Below are 22,101 nucleotides of genomic sequence, written 5' to 3'. Positions count from 1 at the left end.
TTTTGAGACCAAATAAGTAGAATTTGACCGTATTGCTGCTGCAACAAGAATAAAAAGGAGTATTTGTCAATTATGTAAAAATGGAGGGCGTTCATTATGAGGAAAGCCACAGACAAACACCTGCTGCCGAGTACTCATACGCGCACCCCTTATTGCCATGGAAACCCTTCAGTCGACAGTGATCATTAGAGGGTGGCGATCCTTCTCCTTAGTGTCCTCCTTCACCCTCTGTACTCTTGCCCTCCTTCCTCTTGAGACACGCCGCCCTTCGTACCGTGGCTTATCTTTCGTTTTTCAATCGACGGCATCTGCCCTTTTCCTACTCTTTTATCTGGCGCACGTCCGTCGTTTAGTGTTTTGACTCCCTCGTTCTATCTTTAGCCTGCTCAGCCTCAATCTATGTTCCCCTTCCGCCACCTCATCAATAATCGCCCTTGGTAGTTGTAATTACAGAGAGGAGGACTAATTGAAAGCTCAATTAATGCCGTCCAAATTGTCAGAGCTCAGAGTAAGCCGCCACGCTGCTTGAAAATGAGATTTTCATCCAGGGCCAAATTTTGGGGGTGATTACTTTGCACGGAACTGTATTAGGCCGGTTAATCTGGACCGCAGATGAGTTCGGGTCCCGCTCGTAAATGGCCCACCTCGGACTGTCAAGGGTTAGGGGGTGTCACCTGTTACACAATGGAGATTGTAAAAAAGTCAGAAGATGTGAAAAGCTAACGCGATGTGCATAAATTGGCGTGGACGCCATCAAAATGGATGTCATAGGTGACATCGTCGTCACATGGTGGGATGGAACGGCCTTCATTTTGTGATGTGACATGATTTTGATGAGGGCAACGCAAGTCATTACCTGTTCAAAATCACAATACGCATCTTTATATTTGATTCTATGTACCAACGATGTAGGCATCAGGCCAACGGCATCTGACAGCTCAGGATTTGCAGTTTCCCATTGTTAAGCCCTTTTCTCAACGTTCACTTTGCAATTCCCGAAGGCGGGAAAACAGATGAAAATGCCCAGATACAACAGTGCGCTGTTAAATTGAATTCAGCAATTAGAGCTGCTTAAAATGCAGGGATCCCTAGTGGTTGCTTTAAACAAAGCCACTTTAAAAGCATCAAGCCTGCACCAAATAAGGCGCGCGTGTGTGTTCTAGACAGTCCAGTGTTCTTGTGTGCGCCTCCTGTTGATCTTACACGGTTGCAGACATCACATTATCCATGCGTGCGGCATTGGGTCGTAGGCTTTCTTGTAGTCGATCCGGGCAGCGCACAGGTTGCTCTGCCTCTTCTTGCAGTCTGGGGCGAGTAGCTGGTGCTTGGCTCCCCCTGGTGTTACTAACAATTCCTTTCTGTGCTTCGCTCATATATTGAGCCACACGCATTTTTTTGCCAGAGTATGGGTCATGTCGGGGCCTGGTGCTGTCCAGCTCTTCATCGTTGACTCTCTTTCTTGGATGTCTGCCATTGAGATGCCTACTGGTTCTCGTTCTGGGAGGTTGCTGTGGTCAGCTCTTAGGTCCAGTAGCCATTGTGCATTAGTGTTGTGTGATGCCTCTCTTTCCCATATGTCTTTCCAACAACTTGTTTCTTCTCCTGCTTATTCTCTTTTTGCTTGTATAGCAGCATTCCAGCAACTCCGTATTTTCTGTCCTCGTCCGTCTGCGTTTTGTTCCAGAAGCCAATTTTTCATCAGTTTTCCCTAGTCCCCTAGCAACTGACGCACACCTTGCTGACCCGGGCGACGTCTGTGCCGGTATGACTCTATCAGTTATTTGTTCCCTCATCCAGAGGTAGGCGGGTGTATCATGAGGGGTTTTGCCCTAAGGACCCTTACTGGATGATGTTTTTGTCATTGGTGATGAGTGCCCCTGACAGGGGCATTTTTTTGGCCTTGATTCATATTCCGCAAATGAAAAATGAATCATCAGAATATTGTGTTTAGAATAGTGCGGCTGCATCAGGCATATCTTTGCAGATATCTATACCGGTGACGTATGACTCAAACTGGTGAGTAACCGCAAAGGTCTCTTTAAGAAAATGAGGCCACGTGACTTCCCACATGACCCGGAAGTAGAGGATTGAGCGTGCAGTGTTGTTGTTTTGACGTGCCACAAAGCGGGCTACTCGAAAACACGCTGCTTAGTGAATTCACGTTGGAGGTTGATTTTGGTTGTTTTCTTTTTTTCTAGTAAGATAGATCAGTACCGATCGCCAAGATTTTTGCTCTCTGTTGCGTAATTACTCCGTTGCGTCGCGGGAGCTGTCTTTTGTTTCAAATATGAAGCGTCTGTTCTTAACAGCTTCGTAAGATCTCGGCCAAAAAACTATTGATCGGTATACAGTGTATGTTCGTTGATTTCCGCTGCGCGTCATTTTCCGAGATTATAATGACAATGAAGCAGAACAGCGATGCTGCCAGGGTGCCTGCGTGCTTCATATCAAATCACGAGGGTTTTCTTGGAAGCATTAAGAAGTTCATCCGAGACTTCGTGGTGACTGAAATAGACATCAATGGACAGCAGGTGACCACAGCTGCAGCCACGCAGGCTCCCCCTTTCTCGGATAAGACCAGTGGGAGCTGTGAGCAGGATCAGAACCTGCAAGGCATGGAGGACGCCGACTTCAAGTTCGATTTGTCCATCTCGAATCCTGACAGCCTGGACTTGAGCGTGATCTTGGGCCAGGCGGTGAGTGAACAACTGGAGCAGTTCGTGCTGAGCCTCCGAGACGAGGTGGAGGAGAGTGAGAAGTCTGGCCACAAGGAGCTCTCCTTGGGCTCCTTCACTGACAAGTACCAGCGGGCCAACGTGCACCGGGCCGTCCGCCACCGCTTCCCCTTCCTCATGACCGTCACCATCCAGCCCGAGATCAGAGTAAGGGAGGACCCGGACTACAGGGAGCTTTCCCAGCTGGTCACCGAGGAGGAGGCGGAGGACTTCTTCAGGTTCATCGACGCCAAAGTGCAGGACTCGTCCTACGCCTTTCACCCCGACGACAACAAGGAGCGCCGCACTGCCGTGCATCACTTCCTCAACCGGCGCTTCGGCAAACTGGTGGAGACCAAGAGCTTCAACGAACACGACAGGACGGCCATCTCGGTGCGACTGAGGGAGCGGGGGAGGCCCAAGAAGAGGAGCGCCGAGGAACGCAGGGACGAGGACGTCTACACGGGTGAGCGCGGGACCCTGAAAATGACGCCCCGTTTTATCGCTTGCTTCCTCACTTTATTTCTTCCAGCGTTCACTCTGTGTAAGGAAAACTTGGAGACCCTGGAGGCCATCAGCTACATGGCGGCAACTCTCGGCATCCTGCCGTCAGACTTCACCTACGCCGGAATCAAGGACAAGCGAGCGATCACCTACCAATCCATGGTGGTCAAGAAGGTCTCGCCTCAACGGTAACACAGGAATATAGTTCTCATCTGGGATCAATTCCAGATCTACCGAAAAATCGCTGCTAAGTATAAGGTGTAATCGATTGGGGCTTTTTAAGCAAGCGTGAAGTGCATTATGACTCTCAAAACAAGAGGCCCAGTGTGCTTGCTTCAGGACACTCGTCACTCGAGTCTGAATATTTTTAGTAGGAATGTACCAATAATCCTGATACGCAACACCGCATCGCAAAACAACATGCGAAATGGGAAATATTGTCTGTTTTGGATATACTGAAAACATACACATTGACGTGTTATATCATGCATTTCCCCCGATTTTTGCATGAATCCTTTCAACAGCAACTAGCGAACAATAGAGTTTTTTTTGTTGACATCCCAAAACCACCGGGTGGCGCTACTGACCAATTCATGACATTTGCAAGCCTTTCAATGATGATTGCCTTAGCCTGGACTCACAAAATGCAAAAGTCATAGTACACTAATTATGACATCATAAATATCCCAGTATTTCAATTTCATAAATATATAAATATACAGCATAGTTACTTTTGGTATTTTCGCATTTTAACCATTTTTGTACATAAAGGGGGCGTAGGCTCCCCCAAAAAACATTTAAATATGTATGTATGGATGAATGGATAATAATAATAATAATAATAATAATAATAATAAGGGCAGGCTAGTAAAAAAATCCCCGGACACCCAGGAGTTCAAACTGAAAGATTAAACAAACCAAAATAGCACTGACTAAACTAACATTGCATGACGAAGCACAGTACAATACAGTTTTATGTAATAGACGTCTGCTAGCTCAATGCTATAATGCTGTAATGTATGATGGAAATTGCCATAGACAGGATAATGGAAATTAGCACATTTGTAGAAGAGACACATAAAAGATTTTCTCACTCAGGTTGATGGAGAAGAGGGCGGAGTTTGAGAAGCGAGGGATGCATCTTTCACACATCCGCTCGGCGGTCGAGCCGCTGAAGCTGGGACGACTGCAGGGAAACCACTTCCACCTGGTGGTCCGCAATCTGAGATTGCATGGCGACACGCGCGCTGGCGCCGAGACGCTCCATCGACTTGCTGGCTTGGTGGAGGAAGCGCTGGAGAACGTGAAGGTAGGGAACGTTATGAGGGCAACTTTGTTGGCACTGAATACTTGTTGTTTTGTGTAGGCGAGAGGTTTCGTCAACTACTACGGGCCGCAGAGGTTCGGAACTGGCCAAAGCGTTCAGTCGGACCTCGTTGGGCTGGCTTTACTCAAGGAAGACATGGTGAGAATACCGGAATGGACACCAAAGCACATGTGCTTTTCACTCATTTTTGGACTATTTTTGGACTATAAGACACACCGGCTAACAATCTGCACCAAGAAAAATTTGAAGAAAGCAGAGCAGCACCGACATATTTCAACACAACGCCGCCACACTCGGATTGTCAGAATACTGCACCGACGCAGCAGTAACATGCCCGATTGCTTTTGCTTTTGGAACGTGCCCCCTGGTAGTTATGAAAATAGCAGCTCAAAATCAATACTTCCAATTGCGTCTTCTTCTGGCTTCCTTTGTTTACTGGAAGATTGCCCTCTGGCGGCTAGTAAAAAAATACCTGCAGCGCCAGAATTGCGGGAAAATTAGTAACTAAATTGGTGGGGGAAAAAAATACCCCTTTGTCTTGGGTTCAGGTGAACGCAGTCCGTTTATTCTTCAGTCCCGAGGACGGTGACGATCCTCCAAGCAAAGCAAAGAGACACTTCCTCCAGACCGGTAATTTAACACTCCCTCACTAATCTCTCCAAACCAAAAACAAAAAACCCCGATGACTTTTGTACGCAGTCAAAACGATATTTTCATTCTCCAGATAACGCAAAGGAGTCTTTGGCGTTAATGCCGGCGTCCAAAGCCAGGGAACGGCTCATGCTCCGTGCCCTGAACCGGTACGGCACCGGCCCGGAGGGCTGCACCAAAGCCTGGCTCAGCCTGCCGCATGGCATGAGGCTCTTCTATCCGCACGCCTACTGCAGCAGGTCAGCAGCAGGGAAACGCAATACTGCGGAGTTGCCTGTTCAGCCATTTGATTTTCTTGTAATTGCGCAGAGTTTGGAATGAGGCGGTCGCGCACAGGTTGGCGACACTGGGTCACAGCGCACGAGAGGGAGACCTGGTGTGGATGCGGGAAACGGAGAAAACGGACAACTGCGGAGAATGCGGGGCAGCTCAGGTAAACTTGCCAATTCCAGGTGATTTTCATTTGTTGAAACGTTTCGGTCGTATATCTAAACGTGTTGCTGCACCGTTTGTGTTCAGATATCGGTTACTCGTTTGCTTTGGCCGTAGTAATATTTCGCCAATCGTGTGAGAGTTAGACCTGCTGCTTTTCTCTCAGATCCACGTGGTTTCAGAAGAAGAAGAACAACGGGGAGTGTACACTCTGGCCCAGGTATGGCGTCAAGACCACGTATCGCGCATTTGAATCGGAACTCAAAGGTGACCCGCGTATTCAGGTGCTGCTCCCTATGCCGGGCAACACGGTCAAGTACCCCGAGAACGCCATGGGCACGTGGTACCGGGAGAGGCTAGCCAAGGACGGCCTGGAAAACTGTCGCTTCAGAGTGGGTGGACTCAAACTCAACCTCCCGGGCTGTTATCGCCCCCTACTGGCCAACTTGTGCAACCTCAGCTACCAGCTCCAGACCAATGAGGGAGGAGGAGAGGGAACGCTTGACGGGCGTTTGAAGGTCGCGGCGCAGGACGAGCTCACGCTCACCTTGAACTTTGACCTGGACTCCTCATGCTATGCCACCATCTGCCTCCGAGAGATCATGAAGTGTGATCTCTAGAAGTTTGCACACTAGTTTGTTCTTCGTCTCAACCTTGTGGTTGTAGCGCAGTATTTGTCGTGTTTGTAATTTGTGGTATAAATCAGAAATGGACAATAAAAAGATACTTAGAAGTTTTTTCTTTGAACTAAATGTTGCTAATAAAGTGCAACTACTACTGTACTGGGCAATTCGGCTATGTAATAAGGTCAAGGAGGATAGGAAGTAAGTTTTACAAGTAGTTTTACTCTTAGGTTTAATTAAGTGCAATACACTAATTTTGTTACAGTGTTCCCTCCTTTATTGGGAGGGTTACGTTCCACAAAAAAAAACTTGCAATAAATGAAATCGTAAGTTGATTTTCTTCAGCATCTATAGTTATTTAATTTACAGTATGATTTTTGTGGATTTTTCAGTTTTTCTTTTTTGTTTTAAATGATATGTTTTTTAATTTACAGTATATTTTATGATAAATATGGTTTAGTTGTTTTTGTACATTTTTGCATTACAATATGTTTGTTTATTAGGTGCTTTTTTTATTTATATTTTTGTTTTTTCACTGTATTGCATGTTCTTTCATTTATACTTCAAAATGCATTAACGGTTTCAGAGTCGTAGCACTAATATTTTTGACCACTAGGTGGTAGCAAGTGACCTGCTCTAAAAAGCAACTAGCGCTCTGCATCTCCATCCTCGGATCAATTTTCTCTCTTCTCATTAGTTTAGCGGGTCAATTGGCCCTGTTGGATCCCACTACACCTTCGACGATCAAAAAAACAGCCTCAAATAAGGAGCTAAAAGGTTAATGAGTCCACTCCTAAATCTTTCACCTTTATGAGACATTTAGAGAGGCGCTATGACTTATAATGATGCACGCAACCCTGCTGAGATGACTCCTGGGAGGCCGCGCTCAATCAAAACTCAGCCGCTCCTGTGACTAATTTGTGGAATTTTGATGAGTATGTAAAGTGATAAAAAAAAAAAAAAAACACACACACACACACACACACACACACACACATTTTGCCCTCACCGGATCCCTTTAGGCTATATTTAATTCCTGTTGCTAGAAGAGCTTAATGGCTGTTTTTGGTTTGATCTTGAAGTCTGTCAGCTTGAAAGATAAACTGCCACATTAAATCATTAGCTGACTTTAATTTCAAGTGCGATTGGTACCAAAATATCACAAGAAAGAGGCCAGAATCACAAAAAGTCTGGATTCTGGAGTCTAAATTAAGCTCTTTGAAAGTTTTTTTGCTTGAGGAGTCAAACAAGAAAGTTAGCGGATGAAGTGTGTGTTGTTTTATTTTTTAATGTTCAGACAAGTGCTGTCTCTCTAGTTTGGTGGCCTCAGGTGGTGTGAAGGTGGGAAATAATGGTTTTGACAATCGTCATAAAAGTGTCCACGTAGAAGAAGACGGGATGTGTTAAACGACAACTCGGCCTAGTACGGAGAACTTGTATAGTTTGCTATCGGCAATGTACAGTGCTTTTAAATTCAAGTGCCACCCTAATGAACAAAAGAGGGACGGACAGAAAGTGTAACAAGACCGGAAGGAGCTCTGAGCATGTGAGGGTTCCCGTGGGCTCTCCTCACGAGTAAAAGTCCTTTGTCTTCCTTCCCGTTTGTTATTGATTGAATGCCTTAGGTTGCCCGAACCGGACACTTCCATCAATTAAAACGAAGGCAAACAACAACGCAAGCCTTCAAATCGGCGATACGTTCGATGAGCTAAACTGGGCCTACCGCATTTTTACTAAATGCAAACTGCCGTGCTCAGAAAATAAGTTCTGGCCAAGCCATTCCCATCCTGGTTGGGCCGTGGATAAATATTGACCGACTTCCAAGGTGACGCGCTCACCACTCGTCTTGAAAAATCAGTAGAAGGAAGTTATGAAAGACATTTAGCGTGCTTGGACGCAGATATTCCGCTAACGAAAAATACTTGGCGTGGAAAGGCGGTATTCCCTGGAACCGGGGTAGTGAGTGAAAGCAATTTCTGGAAAAATTGCATATGAATGCTCAAAGTTTGAATGAAAAATTATTGAAAGATATTGGAATTATTTCAAACGATAAGGGATCAAATTGAACAGTATAGTTTACAATATCATTAATTAGTTAGTTGTGGAAAATAATTGTAGTAGTGATGAGCTATTGGCTTTTTTTAATTTGAAAAAGACTTGTGGTAGGGAAGCGTTTATAGTTTGAGATTTTTTTTAAACATTGTCATCGCTCTAAAAATAAAAACACATAAAATAAGTGACGTTCTGAATTATTGATCAACGCTCCCTTGCCTTTCCTTGCACGTAACACGGATGTGAGCATATGGGTAAGCTAATGCCCAATGACTGTGGAAGAGCGTCAGCCAGGAGTAAACCCGATGACCCCCGGTGATGCTTGCGTGGCCGTGTGCCACACGTGAGAGGCCGACGTGTGGCATCGCCACCGCTGACCTGCTAACTGCGGCCCAGCTATTGACAAGCATACAGTGTTGGAAGGGGAAAAAAAACTACGTGCGTCACATGAGATTGATTTCAGAATGGAAAGCCATTTGAGTAACTGTCTTACGTACTAGGTTTTTTTTTTTCCGTAGGGGGCACTTCCTCAGCACTGACGGACTATCTGTCAAGTCCGCCCGTTTCGCCAACAGACCGCTAAAAAAACAGCAAATTAAAAATGGCAGAAGTGCAATTTTCAGGGTAAACGTTGGGACAGATGTCCGTCAGAACGCCACGCCCTATATTGCTGCATCTTTAGAGTACAAACTGAAATCACTCTACAATCAATGTGACAATAGTCTCTTTACAAAGTAAAGGAGAAATATGTTCGGTTGAATGAATAAACTGAGTTGCTTGAATTCACTACTTGACATTTACCGACTTTACTGGAGATTTCTTTGTCGCTACCTTTCTTAGTCCTGCTTTCATGAAGCAAAATAAATCCTGTACACAATCTTTTTATTTAACCCCAAAAGCTGGATCGCCCCATTTTTTTACGTAATATGGATTAATTTTTATTTGACTGTTTTCTAGAGTGTACTATTTCACTAACTACGACCACTTTGCATCTGCTGATATTTTTCACGGGGGACATTTGGACATGGTCCTATGTTTTCGTGTGCAAATGAAAAAACGGGCTATTAAAAAAAAGAGTAAATGTCGGCCAATTAAACCGGCTGGACATTTAATCGGTTGGGCCTTAGTTATAATGGTGTATTCTAACTTTGGATATCATGTACACACACGCAGTGATTCTGCATCCTTGCCACCATCCTCCCACCTCACATCCATCAAGCGTCTTGAAGTTAAATCTGGTTTGGAGTCATCTAATTGCCCTGTTGACTGGAACTCAGCTGCGCACGTGCGTGCGTGCGCTTGCGTTCACGGACAGACAGGAATGAAAATGGGAAGCAGGCCTCTTTGGGGAGCAGCTGCACCGAGATGTCAGCGGCGCCCTGGGAGGAGAACGAGCTGTCCCCGCCGTGATTGATGGAGCCGCTTCCCGTCCTGCGAGACTTCTCCGAGGGGCTCGGAGGGAACTTGTTAGCCTCTGATGACCAACTTACGAAGCGACGCGCTAGCATACGGCCCCCTGATATCTACGAGGACCGAATTAGCTCCGTCTCGACATGCTCGGACCATTAGATAAGACGCTATACAGGCATGTTATCGGAGACGCCGGTCTGCTGGATTTGATTACGCACGCAACGCAATAGAATTAGCGTTAATGCTTGCCTCTCAGCATTTACATAATGACTTTGCAGCGCTGGAAATTATTAGCGCTCAAGCTCTCATAGAAAAAGTTGACTAGATTAAGGCAAGACGAGGCTTTTTTTTCTGTCTTTCTCATATGTAATTATTGGATTCTGAGCATCCATCCAAGGTATGTTATCGAGTTATGGAAAAAAGGTTGAAGAATAACACCGAAGCATGTATGGAATGACACTGGAGGCTTGGAGGCCGGTGGCTGCACCGTGGCGCTCTGCTGGGATTTTCCGGCAGGGTCTCTCCCATGTCTTAGGGGAGACGAGGGACACTGAGTCGTCCCGTGCCTCCGCCGTCAAGGCGGCTGACCGGAGTTGTGGCCGTAAGGTGGTCAGCGCCTGTCGTGGAGGCAATCCCCGGTGGACACCGGCGGTAAGGGATGCCTTCAAGCTGAAGGAGGAGTCCTATCGGGGCTTTTTGGCCCGCGGGACTACGGAGGCATCTGAATTCCCGCATTACATTTTTTTTTAATCTGGAACAAATCCAAGATTTATGTGCATTTGGCTCATAGTGAGTTAAGGACATAATGTCCTGAGTTTCATGCGGACTAGCAAACACCGAGCACGCAGTTTCGTCAGAAAACACTCCGAGGAGCACATCCACTGATTAAGCGCAGATCTGCTCAAAACAATAGACCGGATCCAAGAGAAGAAAAGGGGGAAAAAAAAAAAACCAGACGGTTGTTAAAATAGCACTGAGGTTTTTGGCTTCGAAAAGTCAAGTCAAGGGGCTGCTTAGGATGCATGTTACTGATATGTCGCTGATTGAGTTGTGCAAGTCCTCAGGCGTGGAATTCATCTGGCTATGCGAAAAAAAAAAAATACCCCATCAAGTACAACCTCAGGGATGTGTGGTGGGGAAAAAATCATTTCCACATTCCATCAGATTCTTGCTAGCCCAAAACGGCACAGTGATTTCACATTTTTGGCACAAAAATAATTGTTAGGAACCCCCTCCCCCCGTTTTCTCAAAGAGGTGGTCCGTGTCGCTGGGTGGCTAGTCATTAGTGCCACAGGCCATCACCTTCAACCTGGATTAAATGTCCTTAAGGAGCCTGAGCAATGTCCCAGACTGGAGTCCGGGCCATGGGATTTAATGAAATGCATCTAAATTAGCGTGCGATCGTGCGTTAATGCCTCAGGCTTATATATTCCTTTTCATTTTGGCCATGTGAACCACACGGCCGGCCAATACAAACTGGATCGGGTTAACGCCGGCGTCACTAATGGATGTTATTGTTGAGTAATGTGAGAATTCATTGCCAGGACTCTCGGTCTGGAAGAATGCTGGGACAGCCTCCATGGTTAGCTTGACCCGCACTGTAAATGAAAAGCTTTTACTGCTTACATTTTCATTGTAACTTATCTGAATCCCATTCCAAGCCCGCCAAAATGGTCCTGAACCCTTTAAATGAATATTATTAAACAATAAAAATACATCACGGTGTCACAAAGATGGCTGCCCAAAGACTTTATTTCCTGTGAGTGCTTTCAATATTGTATTAATTAATTCCAACTTGAATCGGTTAGCCACGGGTCCCAAGATTACTAATGATGTTAAAGGGAGACGTAAGAAGATGATGAGTATGGAAACGAAGGCGGAGATAATCAAGAAATACAAAGAAGGCGAGGCTAGGTTCCCCTGGCTAGGGAATATGGCCGTAAGTAGCTGTTTATAAATTGGGGAACCTCAAGCGCCCGTCCCACGGCTGACCTTGAGCATCTTAAATCAGCTAATGCCAAATCTAGATGCTTTATCATACTGGCACATTCTTTAAAAGAGTCTATCTGGACTCTAAAGTCTACTAAAGGAGGCCAAAACAAAGCTTTATCTTGGTATCTAAGAAGCATTGGCTCAAAGCGGCCGCCTCAGACAAAATGCAGGTCGATGCACGGCTGATATGATCTCTCTCGCATCTGACAAGTGACACCCACGCTCAAAAATACTTTGCGGCTTGGGAGACATGTGGCAGCGCACATTTGGAAACCTCTGCCAGAATTCTTCATGGGACCACTGGCTGGTTTGTCCATTTATGTAACACCAGCATAGCTGATTTGATAAGATTTATGGGGAAAACACAAATACTCTAACTGGTATCGGTGACTTGTATCAGCAGCCTCCTTGCAACCTTTATACCTTAAAATAAGGCTGGTATATGCCTGATAATGATACCAGATATGGATAGATGCCACTCCATAGAACATAAGTGTCAAACTCAAGGCCCGGGGGCCAAATCCAGCCTGCCGCATCATTTTATGTGGCCCGCGACATGCTAACTGACTAAAATGTCAAATTCGCAAGTCGTGTTCAACTTTAAAACGTTAATGGGGAAACAGCAAGCGTTTTTTGTCACCAATCCCTCTTTATGGGCCTCTGTTGACTACTGCTCAGAGACACAGCACGACAAAATATCACAAAAGTCACAGGCTATGAGCAACAATTTGCCCTCTTCCGCACCATCCACAGCCTGCAATTTTCCCAAGGTAAATAACGAAGGTTGTTTCCACGCAGGGGTCAAGCATAAACACGGGGTCACCGTTCGATACCCTGCGAGCTGGTTCACGAGGAGTTCAGGGGAAGCAAGGCATCATCTTGGCAATTAGCTGCGCGGCACGAGGCGCTCGCCACGCTTGAGGCTTGAAATAATTGATTAGCATTAGCAAATTAGCATTAGGCACAGTTTGCATTTGCAGTGCGGTGGCTGACACCTTGACTTAGTGCGTCTACCCTGATCGGTTAAAGGTTAAGGACGAGGAGAAAAGCTTACTTCCTTTCTGTCTGTCAGATGTTTTATTCATTTCGCAGCTTGCGGCCAGATGGAAGCAGTTTGTTCCGCAGCCTGACAAACAAATTCCCAGAGAAAAGATGCTGGCAGGGAAAGGAGACGAAAACGCGGATGAGGAAAGAGATTAGCGCAACATACATCCTCACGTCACCTAAACCATGTCGGCTGCAAAGGAATTTGTAGCAACAAGGGGTGCAAAGGGCAAAGATGCCAGACGAGGGTGAGACGTAAGAGACAGCAAAGGCCGGCGAGGGGGGTGGAGGGGGTGCGTTGCTGTGGGAAATGGACAAGGAACACAGCCTGGGACACATTATCCTTGGAAGGCAATCAATCTTTCCTCAAATTTAGACGAGGGACTCAGAAAAATGGGGCACATGTATCGGGGAGCAAAAAAGCACATTGAGGGATCGACCTTCTAACGTCTTCTGTCTTTTGGTTTCAAGCTTCTTCTTCCCGGACTGATTATTCCATCTCTGCTTTGAAGCCAATTGCGGATAATAGTTGGTGCTCAAGGTGTGCGTTTGATCTTTCTTGCGACATATGGCTGCAATTTCTGCGCTGAAAATAGGGGGCATCTAGAATGTACTGGAAGTATCGCCTGTGTGTGTGTGTGTGTGGGGGGGGGGGTATTAAGGTATATTTAAATGTTGTTATGGTTGCACGCAAAAATAAGAACAGTCTAGTGTGGAGGCAGCGAGCTGACAGCCCTGCTTTGTTTCAGTCGCAATACAATGTGGTGTCCCGCCTGGAAGCGTCCCGAATCCCATGACATTTTCAAAAAAGCAAATGAGCTTTTTTGAGGTGATGAACCTCAAAAAAGCTCATTTGCTTGATTTGTTGAATATACTATTAGAAACATCTGATGGCTGATTCGTTAACGTAGTTACTTGTGTTGAAGTTTGGCGCCGTGTGGCATGTTCTTACCGTGCTTTTTCCAGGAACTCCGGGTTTACGTCCAGGGTGCTTCACACCTCTTCCTTAGCGTCAGCTGTCATAGGCCCCGGCTCATCGAGTAACCTTATGAAAACAAGGGAAATAGGTTTAATATATAGATAAGATACCATAAATAGCAAAACAACTCAAGTCGTGTCTGTCTTTTGTTCCTTTGCCATCAATCACAAAACGCGTCTCTCGCTCTATGAAATAACACTCACACGATTGTCGTTCTCACATTAAGAACATCCGGGAAGACATAAATGTTTATATTAGGCACGCAGAGCCGGAAAGGTTTGCAAGACTTGTGCGGCCTGGGAGAAAACTGGCACCGGTTCACACAAAGTTCCGTCCAAAACGTTTACAGCACAAATCTGTTTTACTGCATACTTTTTTCCATCATGCAGCGAGGGTATGAGAAAAATATATACAGTAAGTAGTAAAAGGAAAAAAAAGCAATAAGGGGATATAGTTGTCATTTTGAAGAGTGATTGTGCTCAATTATGATTTTATTTTTCAATGCACTCTCATGAATTTAATATTCTAATATAGGTATTTCATAATCTAACCCGACAAACAAACGATAAAAGCCCCTCGGCGAAAAAAATCATTTCCTCTCAAATTCAGTCTATCATGCTTGCTTGATGATTTTTAAACATGTCATTTTGGGCTCCCATCTCGAAAAGTCCCACAGGCTTTTCTGGCTTCCTCCTGTCATTCCATCATGCCGACATCTGATCCTTAAAACTAAGGACGGCGGCCTCTAAACGTTTTAAGCTCTATCTGTCACTCAATACAGTTGTAAAGAACCGCTACACTTCCTGACTCTCCTTTCCACTTCAACCACTCCAGTTTTGAAGCTCACTTCTTGTGAATTCTACCGGAGTTGGTTTTGACTCGCACAACTTAAAATACTTATGAAAAAAAAAAAAAAGAGCATTGCACAAAATTGCGACCAAACAACATTGCAAGCCTACTTAAATGAATGCTGACTTATAATAGCAAATGCCATTGACATGCTAACGGTTAGCATTGAGGGGTGCAGTTAAAACACGGAACTCTAATTCATATTGCATTAGTAAGAATATAAATACACAGCAAAATCCACCTGTTTTTACGCATAACCGTCCATTTGCCATCAATTGAAAATGACATCACCGTTTCTCAGAGCTCGATAACAGATATGATGTTGCCAAGCAGAAGTATGAATGATTGGTACCTGAGTTCTAAACTATGATGTTATTTTCAGCGGACTAGTGTATTAAATCGCAATCGCAATATTTAGGGAGAAAAAACGTGTTTGCCACAAAGTCAAGTGTAGGTGTCATTGCCACCAAGCTCATGTAAGTAAGGAAAACATATTGAACTCTTAAGAGGCCCGCTCCGAGTGTGTCGAGATAAACGACGTCTCACTTTTCCCACACGTAGCAAAAATGAATGTGAAAATGTTTTCTTTGCCAGGTCATAAATCTGACAGGCGCTGAGACGTGGGCTATTATCGCCTGGGCGGGTCTAAAGTGTTTAGCTGCAGGACTTGCGGATGACTGCTGTTATCATTTCAATTATTGATGAGTCCCTTAAATGAGATTTTTCTTTCAAATGAATTCTCCTTGATAAATGAGTGGAAAAACACTGCGTGGTCCAAATCTTGCTGAGCGGTATGGAGGTGGAAGTGAAGTGTTCTCTTTCGGGCTTTGCTTAAAGCGATCCGCCCACCTCAAAAGTCACAGCAAAGCAAACGCCTCTGCCTCTGCGTGAGTGGACATGGTGGAGGCTCGGCACTTTTTTCTTTAAATTGGACCGCTAGCTGTCTTACAAATTGTCTTAAAGTAAAAGTTCAGAATGAGACAGTTTTCAATTACTCGGCTTTGATTTAAAATGTTGCAATAATCAATATATTCGCATAAGGGAAGCACATTTGTCTGCTCCTGTTGATAGAGAAAAACGTATCATTTTTTTGTGCATTTCCAACAGGTACTACTTTAGATACATTTAATTTCTTCCCACTAGCGGTGAATAGCACATCTGTAGATGTGTTTGACAGTTTTAGTCAGGTGAAGTGTGTTTTAAGAAGTTAAAGCTGTTGAAAGTGTGAGGGATAAAACAAGAAACCTTTTTTAAGAAACAAAAAGTCTATGTGGCAGAGTTTTGCCTATTGTGGATGGGTTCATATTATACCATGACTTAGCTATATGATTCCCCCTTCTAATGAAAATCTAGTGTGTATGGACTGCGTAGGTGTGTGTTCTTGGTAATCCGCTTGTCAAGTGACCGTAAACTCGGGAGTGTGTGGTCGCCGCCGTGGCTGTTGCGTCTGCGCTTGTGATGTGTGACATTCCTGCCATACCAGACCATCACGCAGACCCAAACGGGAGGGGGGGGGGGGGGGGGTCAGGTAAAAGGAGATGCTATGGAATACTGGGGAATTATGGAGAATGTAAAAATCACGATGAGTTTGTTAGAGAAATCGCAACTAATAAACAGCACATCCTCAGAATATCCGCCTATTCATGTGTGTTCCTGTTGTGTCCATTTTGTCATCTTGGCCTCCCTCCCAAACACGAGACATGATTGGAAAACCAGTCCTCAAGTGAGAAAACTGCAATATTATCTTAAGCTAATATTGAGTTGTAATGCACACAATGCATCAGTTTGCCCCTGCAGCCATTTTATTGTCTCCTTGCTCGTCTTCAATGCTCACTTTACAGCCATGCCGTAAAACACACACTCCTCTCATTCAACTGATAACTGCCTCTAAATCAGAGCTATAAAAAAAAAAAGCCCTCATTCTATTTCACATTTCAATAAAAGTCGCAAGCCAGCTTTCATTTTTCCACACTTCTTCAGAAGATGCAAGCAGGAGGCCTCTGTCAAAAACACACTGGCATCAACAACACGATGTCATCTTTTCGGGCAGATTTTCCGGAGGCACCCGACATTTTCCGACAAGTGGCCGATAATGAGCCGACCCAAAACAAGAAAGAAAGAAAGCGGCTCGTTCACAGGGCACGCAACACCTCCGACGTGTCGGCGGAAATTCAGTCATCCCCCTTTGACAAACGCGAGAGGAAACAGAACCAACGTGTGGACAATTAACAAGTGGGCTTGCGGAGGAGGTGACAAGAATTTTTTGGGAGCACATCAGCGACGTGGGTCCTCCATGTTTCTCATAAATCATCGTTCTGATTCTCCAGAGTGGGCTAAGTCTCACCAGTATAATTTTTGGCCAATTTGCCTTCATGAGGCAAAAATCCAATCCCTGTCAATTCAGTCCGTGTGTAAAGCCAACAAACCGGTGGCAATGACGGATCTGGTTTAAAATCACGAGAGAACAACGCAAAACTATTCAAATTCCTTTTAAAAAAAAAAATCCGCTGTGTATTTTGCGGTGCGCATTCTCAGCCAGCTGCATCATGCTGAGCCGCAAGAGCGATGCATCACGTACAGATGAATATGAAGGCACAGCAACTTTTCCCATGGTAGGCTAGCATTAAGCTAGCAGAAGCTAGGCTAGGCATTTATTACTGTATAACTGTACAACATCTTGTGAAGTGAAACATCTAACAAAATATTCTACATTTTTATGGCGCCTATAGCTCGCCTATTGCGTCTGGTTCTAGAAAATAGGTGCGGTGTGTATTGGGAAGTTCAGGGGGCAGCGGCGAGGTCATGACCCAGCATGTCACGCTCTAATTGTGATTGTCATGTTATTGGTAAAGAGTGAGAATGGGAAAATGCTCCAGCTGATGCGGCGAAAACGAGTTTGACATCCCCGATTTAAGTCATTTTGTTTCATTTGAAAGTGCTTAGTGCTGTTTAGGGGGTACTTGGCACATTTTTTTTTTTTTACCGGGTGTGGAAAAAGGCAAAAAAAGTTGAGAACCACTCCAAAACTGCGCGCGGATCTCTTATTTTGCAACTTTTCCGCCGAGCGGCCCTCCTCGTCTGTGCTGTTGTTACCCCGCTTGTGCACTCTTGGAATTTACAGTCCGATGGGTCTGCCTGCTAATAAAACACATGTGGACTTGTAGAGGAATGGGGAGGCATGGGAGGTTTGAAGGCGGAGGGACGGGGGGCTGAGAACAGCCTCTCTCTTTATGCCGGCACTTAAGAGCACAAACACACACAAACACATCATTCCTGTCCACATATACACTTATTATACTTGCATATAAGCTTGGCGCGCGTTCCTTCTGTTGCTTATTATTGCATACAAAAGAAATGAGTGTGTTGAGAACATGGGCCAGCATGAATTACAATCAATGAAATAAGGAGAACGTTTGATGTTATTCACTAACTTATCCACTAGGTAGCGCAGTAACAATCAAATCTGCTCTTCCAACTTTGAGGTCCACTTTTTTTCCTAAATCCCAACATGTAGGCCAAAATGTCGTTCAACTAAATTATGACGCCTTGTTGCTTGAAAAATGAAACGTAAATAGTTTTGTTTATTTTTAAGTTAGGGATGTTTGATACCACTTTTTCAGACCGATACCAGTAAAAAGCCTTCCTGAGAAATCACAAATGCCAATAACAAGTACACTTAAAAAATAATTTTAAAAATTGCTGTTTTTACGGTTATTTGGGTCACACGTTTTCTACATTCACGGTAAAAAAAATTGTCTTGATAGTGTTGATTTTACATGTATTAAAAAAAAAAAAAAAATCCCCCAAAGTGACGTAATTAACCCCCATTCAATCCCAAAGCATTTTTCTTTAAAATGTCATTGTTTTCTTTTAAATGGTCATTTCACGTTTTGTCAAATCAACATAAAGTTTCAGACCTGTTCTGGAAAAGAAAGAGAGAAATAGAAAAGAAAGAAATAATTCTAAGAAAAAAAATTGGATACAGAAAACTATTAAAGTGTTAAACCTACTGAACATAAACTGTGTTTTATGGACTTATATTTTCCTGAAACATTGAAATAATTTTTAAAGGATTTTTACATCGTTTGATTTCAAATGTGGAGTCCCCTCTGGAGTTTTTTCAAGTACCCCCATTTGAGAAGCACTGTTCTAATTCATATGAACAATATACAATCATTTCAATACGTCTACATGTCCAATGCTGTCATTACAGAAGTGTCCCATAATCACACAAAGCACACAAGCTCTCTATTGTTCCCAAACCGTCCCGCATCAGGTCATACAGATGGACAAATGGAACTAAGATGGAGGGGGGGGTGAGAGTGGGGTCAAATCAAGGCTAAATCAAATGCCGTATATTAATAGGATACGGGCAAATAATAAAGGAATGGGGGGGCTGTCCCTATGTGGACTCCATAAGACGCATCCAGACTCCATGGGTGGGAATCGGGGATTACAGTCATGAGCATCACAAGGAGTCAGGCTTCTTTGTTTAAGAACTGTGACGAGGATGCGCTTCTATTCAAAGCGCCGGTTATCGTTTTCAACATTGGAGGTTTTTTTCTTTTTATTTAATGTACGCTACAGGGCAAACTTTATTCCCTATCAATTTACTCGATTGTCCACAGCAAAACTCTCAGCCGGAAAGCTCCTCTAAAGGAAAGATATGACCTAAGCCCCGTCATTTATTCACAATGTCCATATATGGACTGCTTCCTGTCAAGTTCTCACAACGATTACCTTATCATTAGTTTGCGTGCCCCACGCCGCAGGCCTCACCCTCGTGTGTCACACGCTGCCGCAGTGTCAATAATATGCAGCCTACATACATAATTGATCCATTTCCATGGCGACACAGAGGAGGCGCTGACCTGATGAGCTCCGGGCTTGGGAGATAAACCGTGCTGGGGTGGGCCTCGCATTCATTAAAAAAAAATGACACTTGGATTAGATATTATAGGAGCCATTACAAGGGCTGCAAAAATGTCATCGCGGAAAAAGGAATGCTGCTGCTCACATGGGAAACATTTTATGTATGCATATATTAGTGATATGGCCAAAGGATAAAATCTTGATATTTTAAATCATTCTGGACATTTACAATTCGAATCCATTTTCAGTAATAATTCCTTATTTCAAGTTTAATATATATGAATATTTGAAAAAACGTATGCTGATTTTAAGACAATTCTAATGCTAGCATAACATTTGTAGCTTGTGCATAACTTGCTTGTAGCATTTGTAGCTTGTGCATAACTTGCTTGAACACTTGTGTATGATTTAGACCGTTTGTCATTAAAAAGGAATAAATTCAATGATTGTAAATTTCGAAAACTTGCAAATGAATGCGTTCTTAATGACCAACAGTATGTTTTAAATGCAATCGTGTTTGTTGTAGTTGGCCAAGTGACTTGTTACAACTTCAACATGAATGCAACACGCATCAATCTTCCGCGAATGGTGTCAAATTGAAAAAAAATATATAAAAAGTTACTGTTTAAAGGACGCACTCATACTTTGGCCTCCATTTTGTGGGGAAAAAGTCTCTTATATTTCGGGAATCACGGTGTTAGCGTAGTCGTCGAGATCCCCGTTGTTGTCCTTAATTACGAAAGTATAGGCCGCATTTTATAATCTTACGCCAACAATTAAACAAGCCTTTTGTTGACCTCTCTGTAAACAAACTGCAGCTAATCCGGCAGAATTTAGAGCATCCGGGGGCTGACATACGGTAGTTGTCGCTTTTAATCTGCAGCGCTGTTTTGATGCCAAACAAAAGCCCACAGTCCCACTGGGTGGAGGCTAGGGTTGCTGCAGACCACCTTTTACAGTGTTTATTTTCAACTTAGGTGTGATGATGGAGGTGAGTAACAAAAGCTACTGTATTTATGCCAAGCTGCTACAACACAAGGGAGATACGTGACATGGATGTGGAGTGGACACACACTCAGGTCGCCAAAGCCAATGAGGTTGATGGAGCTGGATCGCCATTTGCACAAATAAACATGTGTTCATCAACTGTAAAGTTATTATTATTATTCCTCTATTAACAAAATCAGCAGGGACTTGCGTTTTCCATCCGAGTCGACACTCTTGCCCTGGGCCGGTGGCGGCTACTGCGCGCCTCCAGGTTCCATTGTGAGTCAACGGGCTGTGAAAAACAGGCACGGGTCTTGCCGGGACGATCCGAAGTAAACACAGGACGAGACGGCGCGATGGGACAAACTGCAGCTTTGCATACTTGGAGTTTGCGCATCAGGAAAATGATATGCGGCTTTTACATTTTTTGAGGCCTCCGGTGAGCATAACTGGCTCTTTCGCAATATTGACTTGCCGTTTAGAGTCATTCAAGCATGGGCCGTAGGTCGTGAAAGTGTCCAAGTCATCACGCGTTCAGGTTTTCTTCCCCCTTCTGCCTAAGCTAACAGAAACGGTGCCAGTGATTCGATGAATAGCGTCTTTATTCAACTCTGACGTCTTAAAAAACGCACTCTCGGTGGGCTCGTTTTAAGCGAAAGTCAACGACCAAATTATTTAACCATCAAAAAAAGGAGGACGCGTTTTTAAACTAAATTTGGAAGCGGCCCATGGACAACATTCGAAGGGCCCTAATGTGATTAGCGAATGGCCGCCCGACGCCGGAAGGGGACTTTAAAAGCTGCAGATGTACGATTGCGACATAATCCAACATGATGCATGACTTCACATTGATTGGGCCGTTCTCATCTATCAAACTAACAGACTAGTCATTTTGTTTTCCCTTCAAATTGTGCTTCTAATTTAATTTACAGACAGGCGTCCCTGTTGTGTTTCAAAGTCGCACAGAATAAATCTTTGTTTTTCTCTCCAAGACCAGCTGTTTATCACGCGTTCAAAAGTAATATCAAAATGTCACTATTTCCTCAAGATACATTTCCCGTTCACGCATGTGACCTTATGTCAAGTCTGATACGAAGGTCAGCTCACGTGGCAATCTCGGCTGTAGGTCCCCCTCAGGCTAGATGGCGTCTCACCCCCTTGTTAGTATTGGGGTCAGTAGACCCTGACCTGGGCTGCCACTAAGGTGAGAGGGACCCCCGAAATCTGTAAACATTGTCCATTTCGAGCTACGGCGGCTTGCCATCGGGGTGCTATTCCTAACCGCTACCATTTAGATATATATGTACATTTTTTTTCTCCCAGAAAACAGCTAAAAGAAAGAAAGAGTCCAATAATTACCCCTTAGGGATACATTGGTGTACTGTAGACTGATCCTTTTTACATAATCCTAACAATTTAACAGATAGTAAAGCAATCCTATCTTCCCCTACCAAGGTAATAAAAAAATGATGATTTTCTCATTAAAAAATGTCCATAATTGTGGGGATTTCAAGCCTCAGAATCATGGCGCCCAAGGGAATGCACAAAAAAGGGATTTTAGGTTGAGATTCATCCGTCACAAATTCATCTCATGTTAGCTTTCTGCACCCAAAAAAGTCCTCAAGTTTAAAAACATGGCAGACTGAAATCAAACCTTTGTTTTGT

At 44.2% G+C, this 22,101-nt stretch overlaps 2 protein-coding genes across 2 annotated transcripts in view; one reads left to right on the top strand and one right to left on the bottom strand.

Annotated features, from left to right (window-relative positions):
- Nucleotides 1-13,790, bottom strand: part of LOC148405493 (uncharacterized) — a 32,851-nt gene extending 19,061 nt beyond the window's left edge. Inside the window, exons 1-2 of the mRNA XM_088406594.1 lie at nucleotides 13,702-13,790; nucleotides 4,313-4,512 (exon numbers count right to left, since the gene is read on the bottom strand). Coding sequence (XP_088262720.1) covers nucleotides 4,313-4,359 — 47 coding nt within the window. The 5' untranslated portion in view covers nucleotides 4,360-4,512; nucleotides 13,702-13,790. The remainder of the gene's footprint in view (nucleotides 1-4,312; nucleotides 4,513-13,701) is intronic.
- pus7l (pseudouridine synthase 7 like) lies at nucleotides 1,411-6,365 on the top strand. Its single transcript, XM_088406584.1, has 9 exons — nucleotides 1,411-3,180; nucleotides 3,247-3,406; nucleotides 4,317-4,527; nucleotides 4,585-4,683; nucleotides 5,094-5,175; nucleotides 5,270-5,435; nucleotides 5,506-5,629; nucleotides 5,795-5,848; nucleotides 5,913-6,365. Exons 1-9 carry the CDS (start codon nucleotides 2,355-2,357, stop codon nucleotides 6,246-6,248), a joined length of 2,058 nt encoding a protein of 685 aa, XP_088262710.1. The 5' UTR covers nucleotides 1,411-2,354; the 3' UTR covers nucleotides 6,249-6,365.
- Nucleotides 13,791-22,101: the final 8,311 nt, after the last annotated feature.

The sequence above is a fragment of the Hippichthys cyanospilos genome, chromosome 22, assembly GCF_059441005.1.
Source record: "Hippichthys cyanospilos isolate Australia breed blue-spotted pipefish chromosome 22, RoL_Hcya_1.0, whole genome shotgun sequence".
In the NCBI taxonomy this organism is placed as follows: Eukaryota; Metazoa; Chordata; class Actinopteri; order Syngnathiformes; family Syngnathidae; genus Hippichthys; species Hippichthys cyanospilos.
This window is presented reverse-complemented; position numbering and strand designations above follow the sequence as displayed.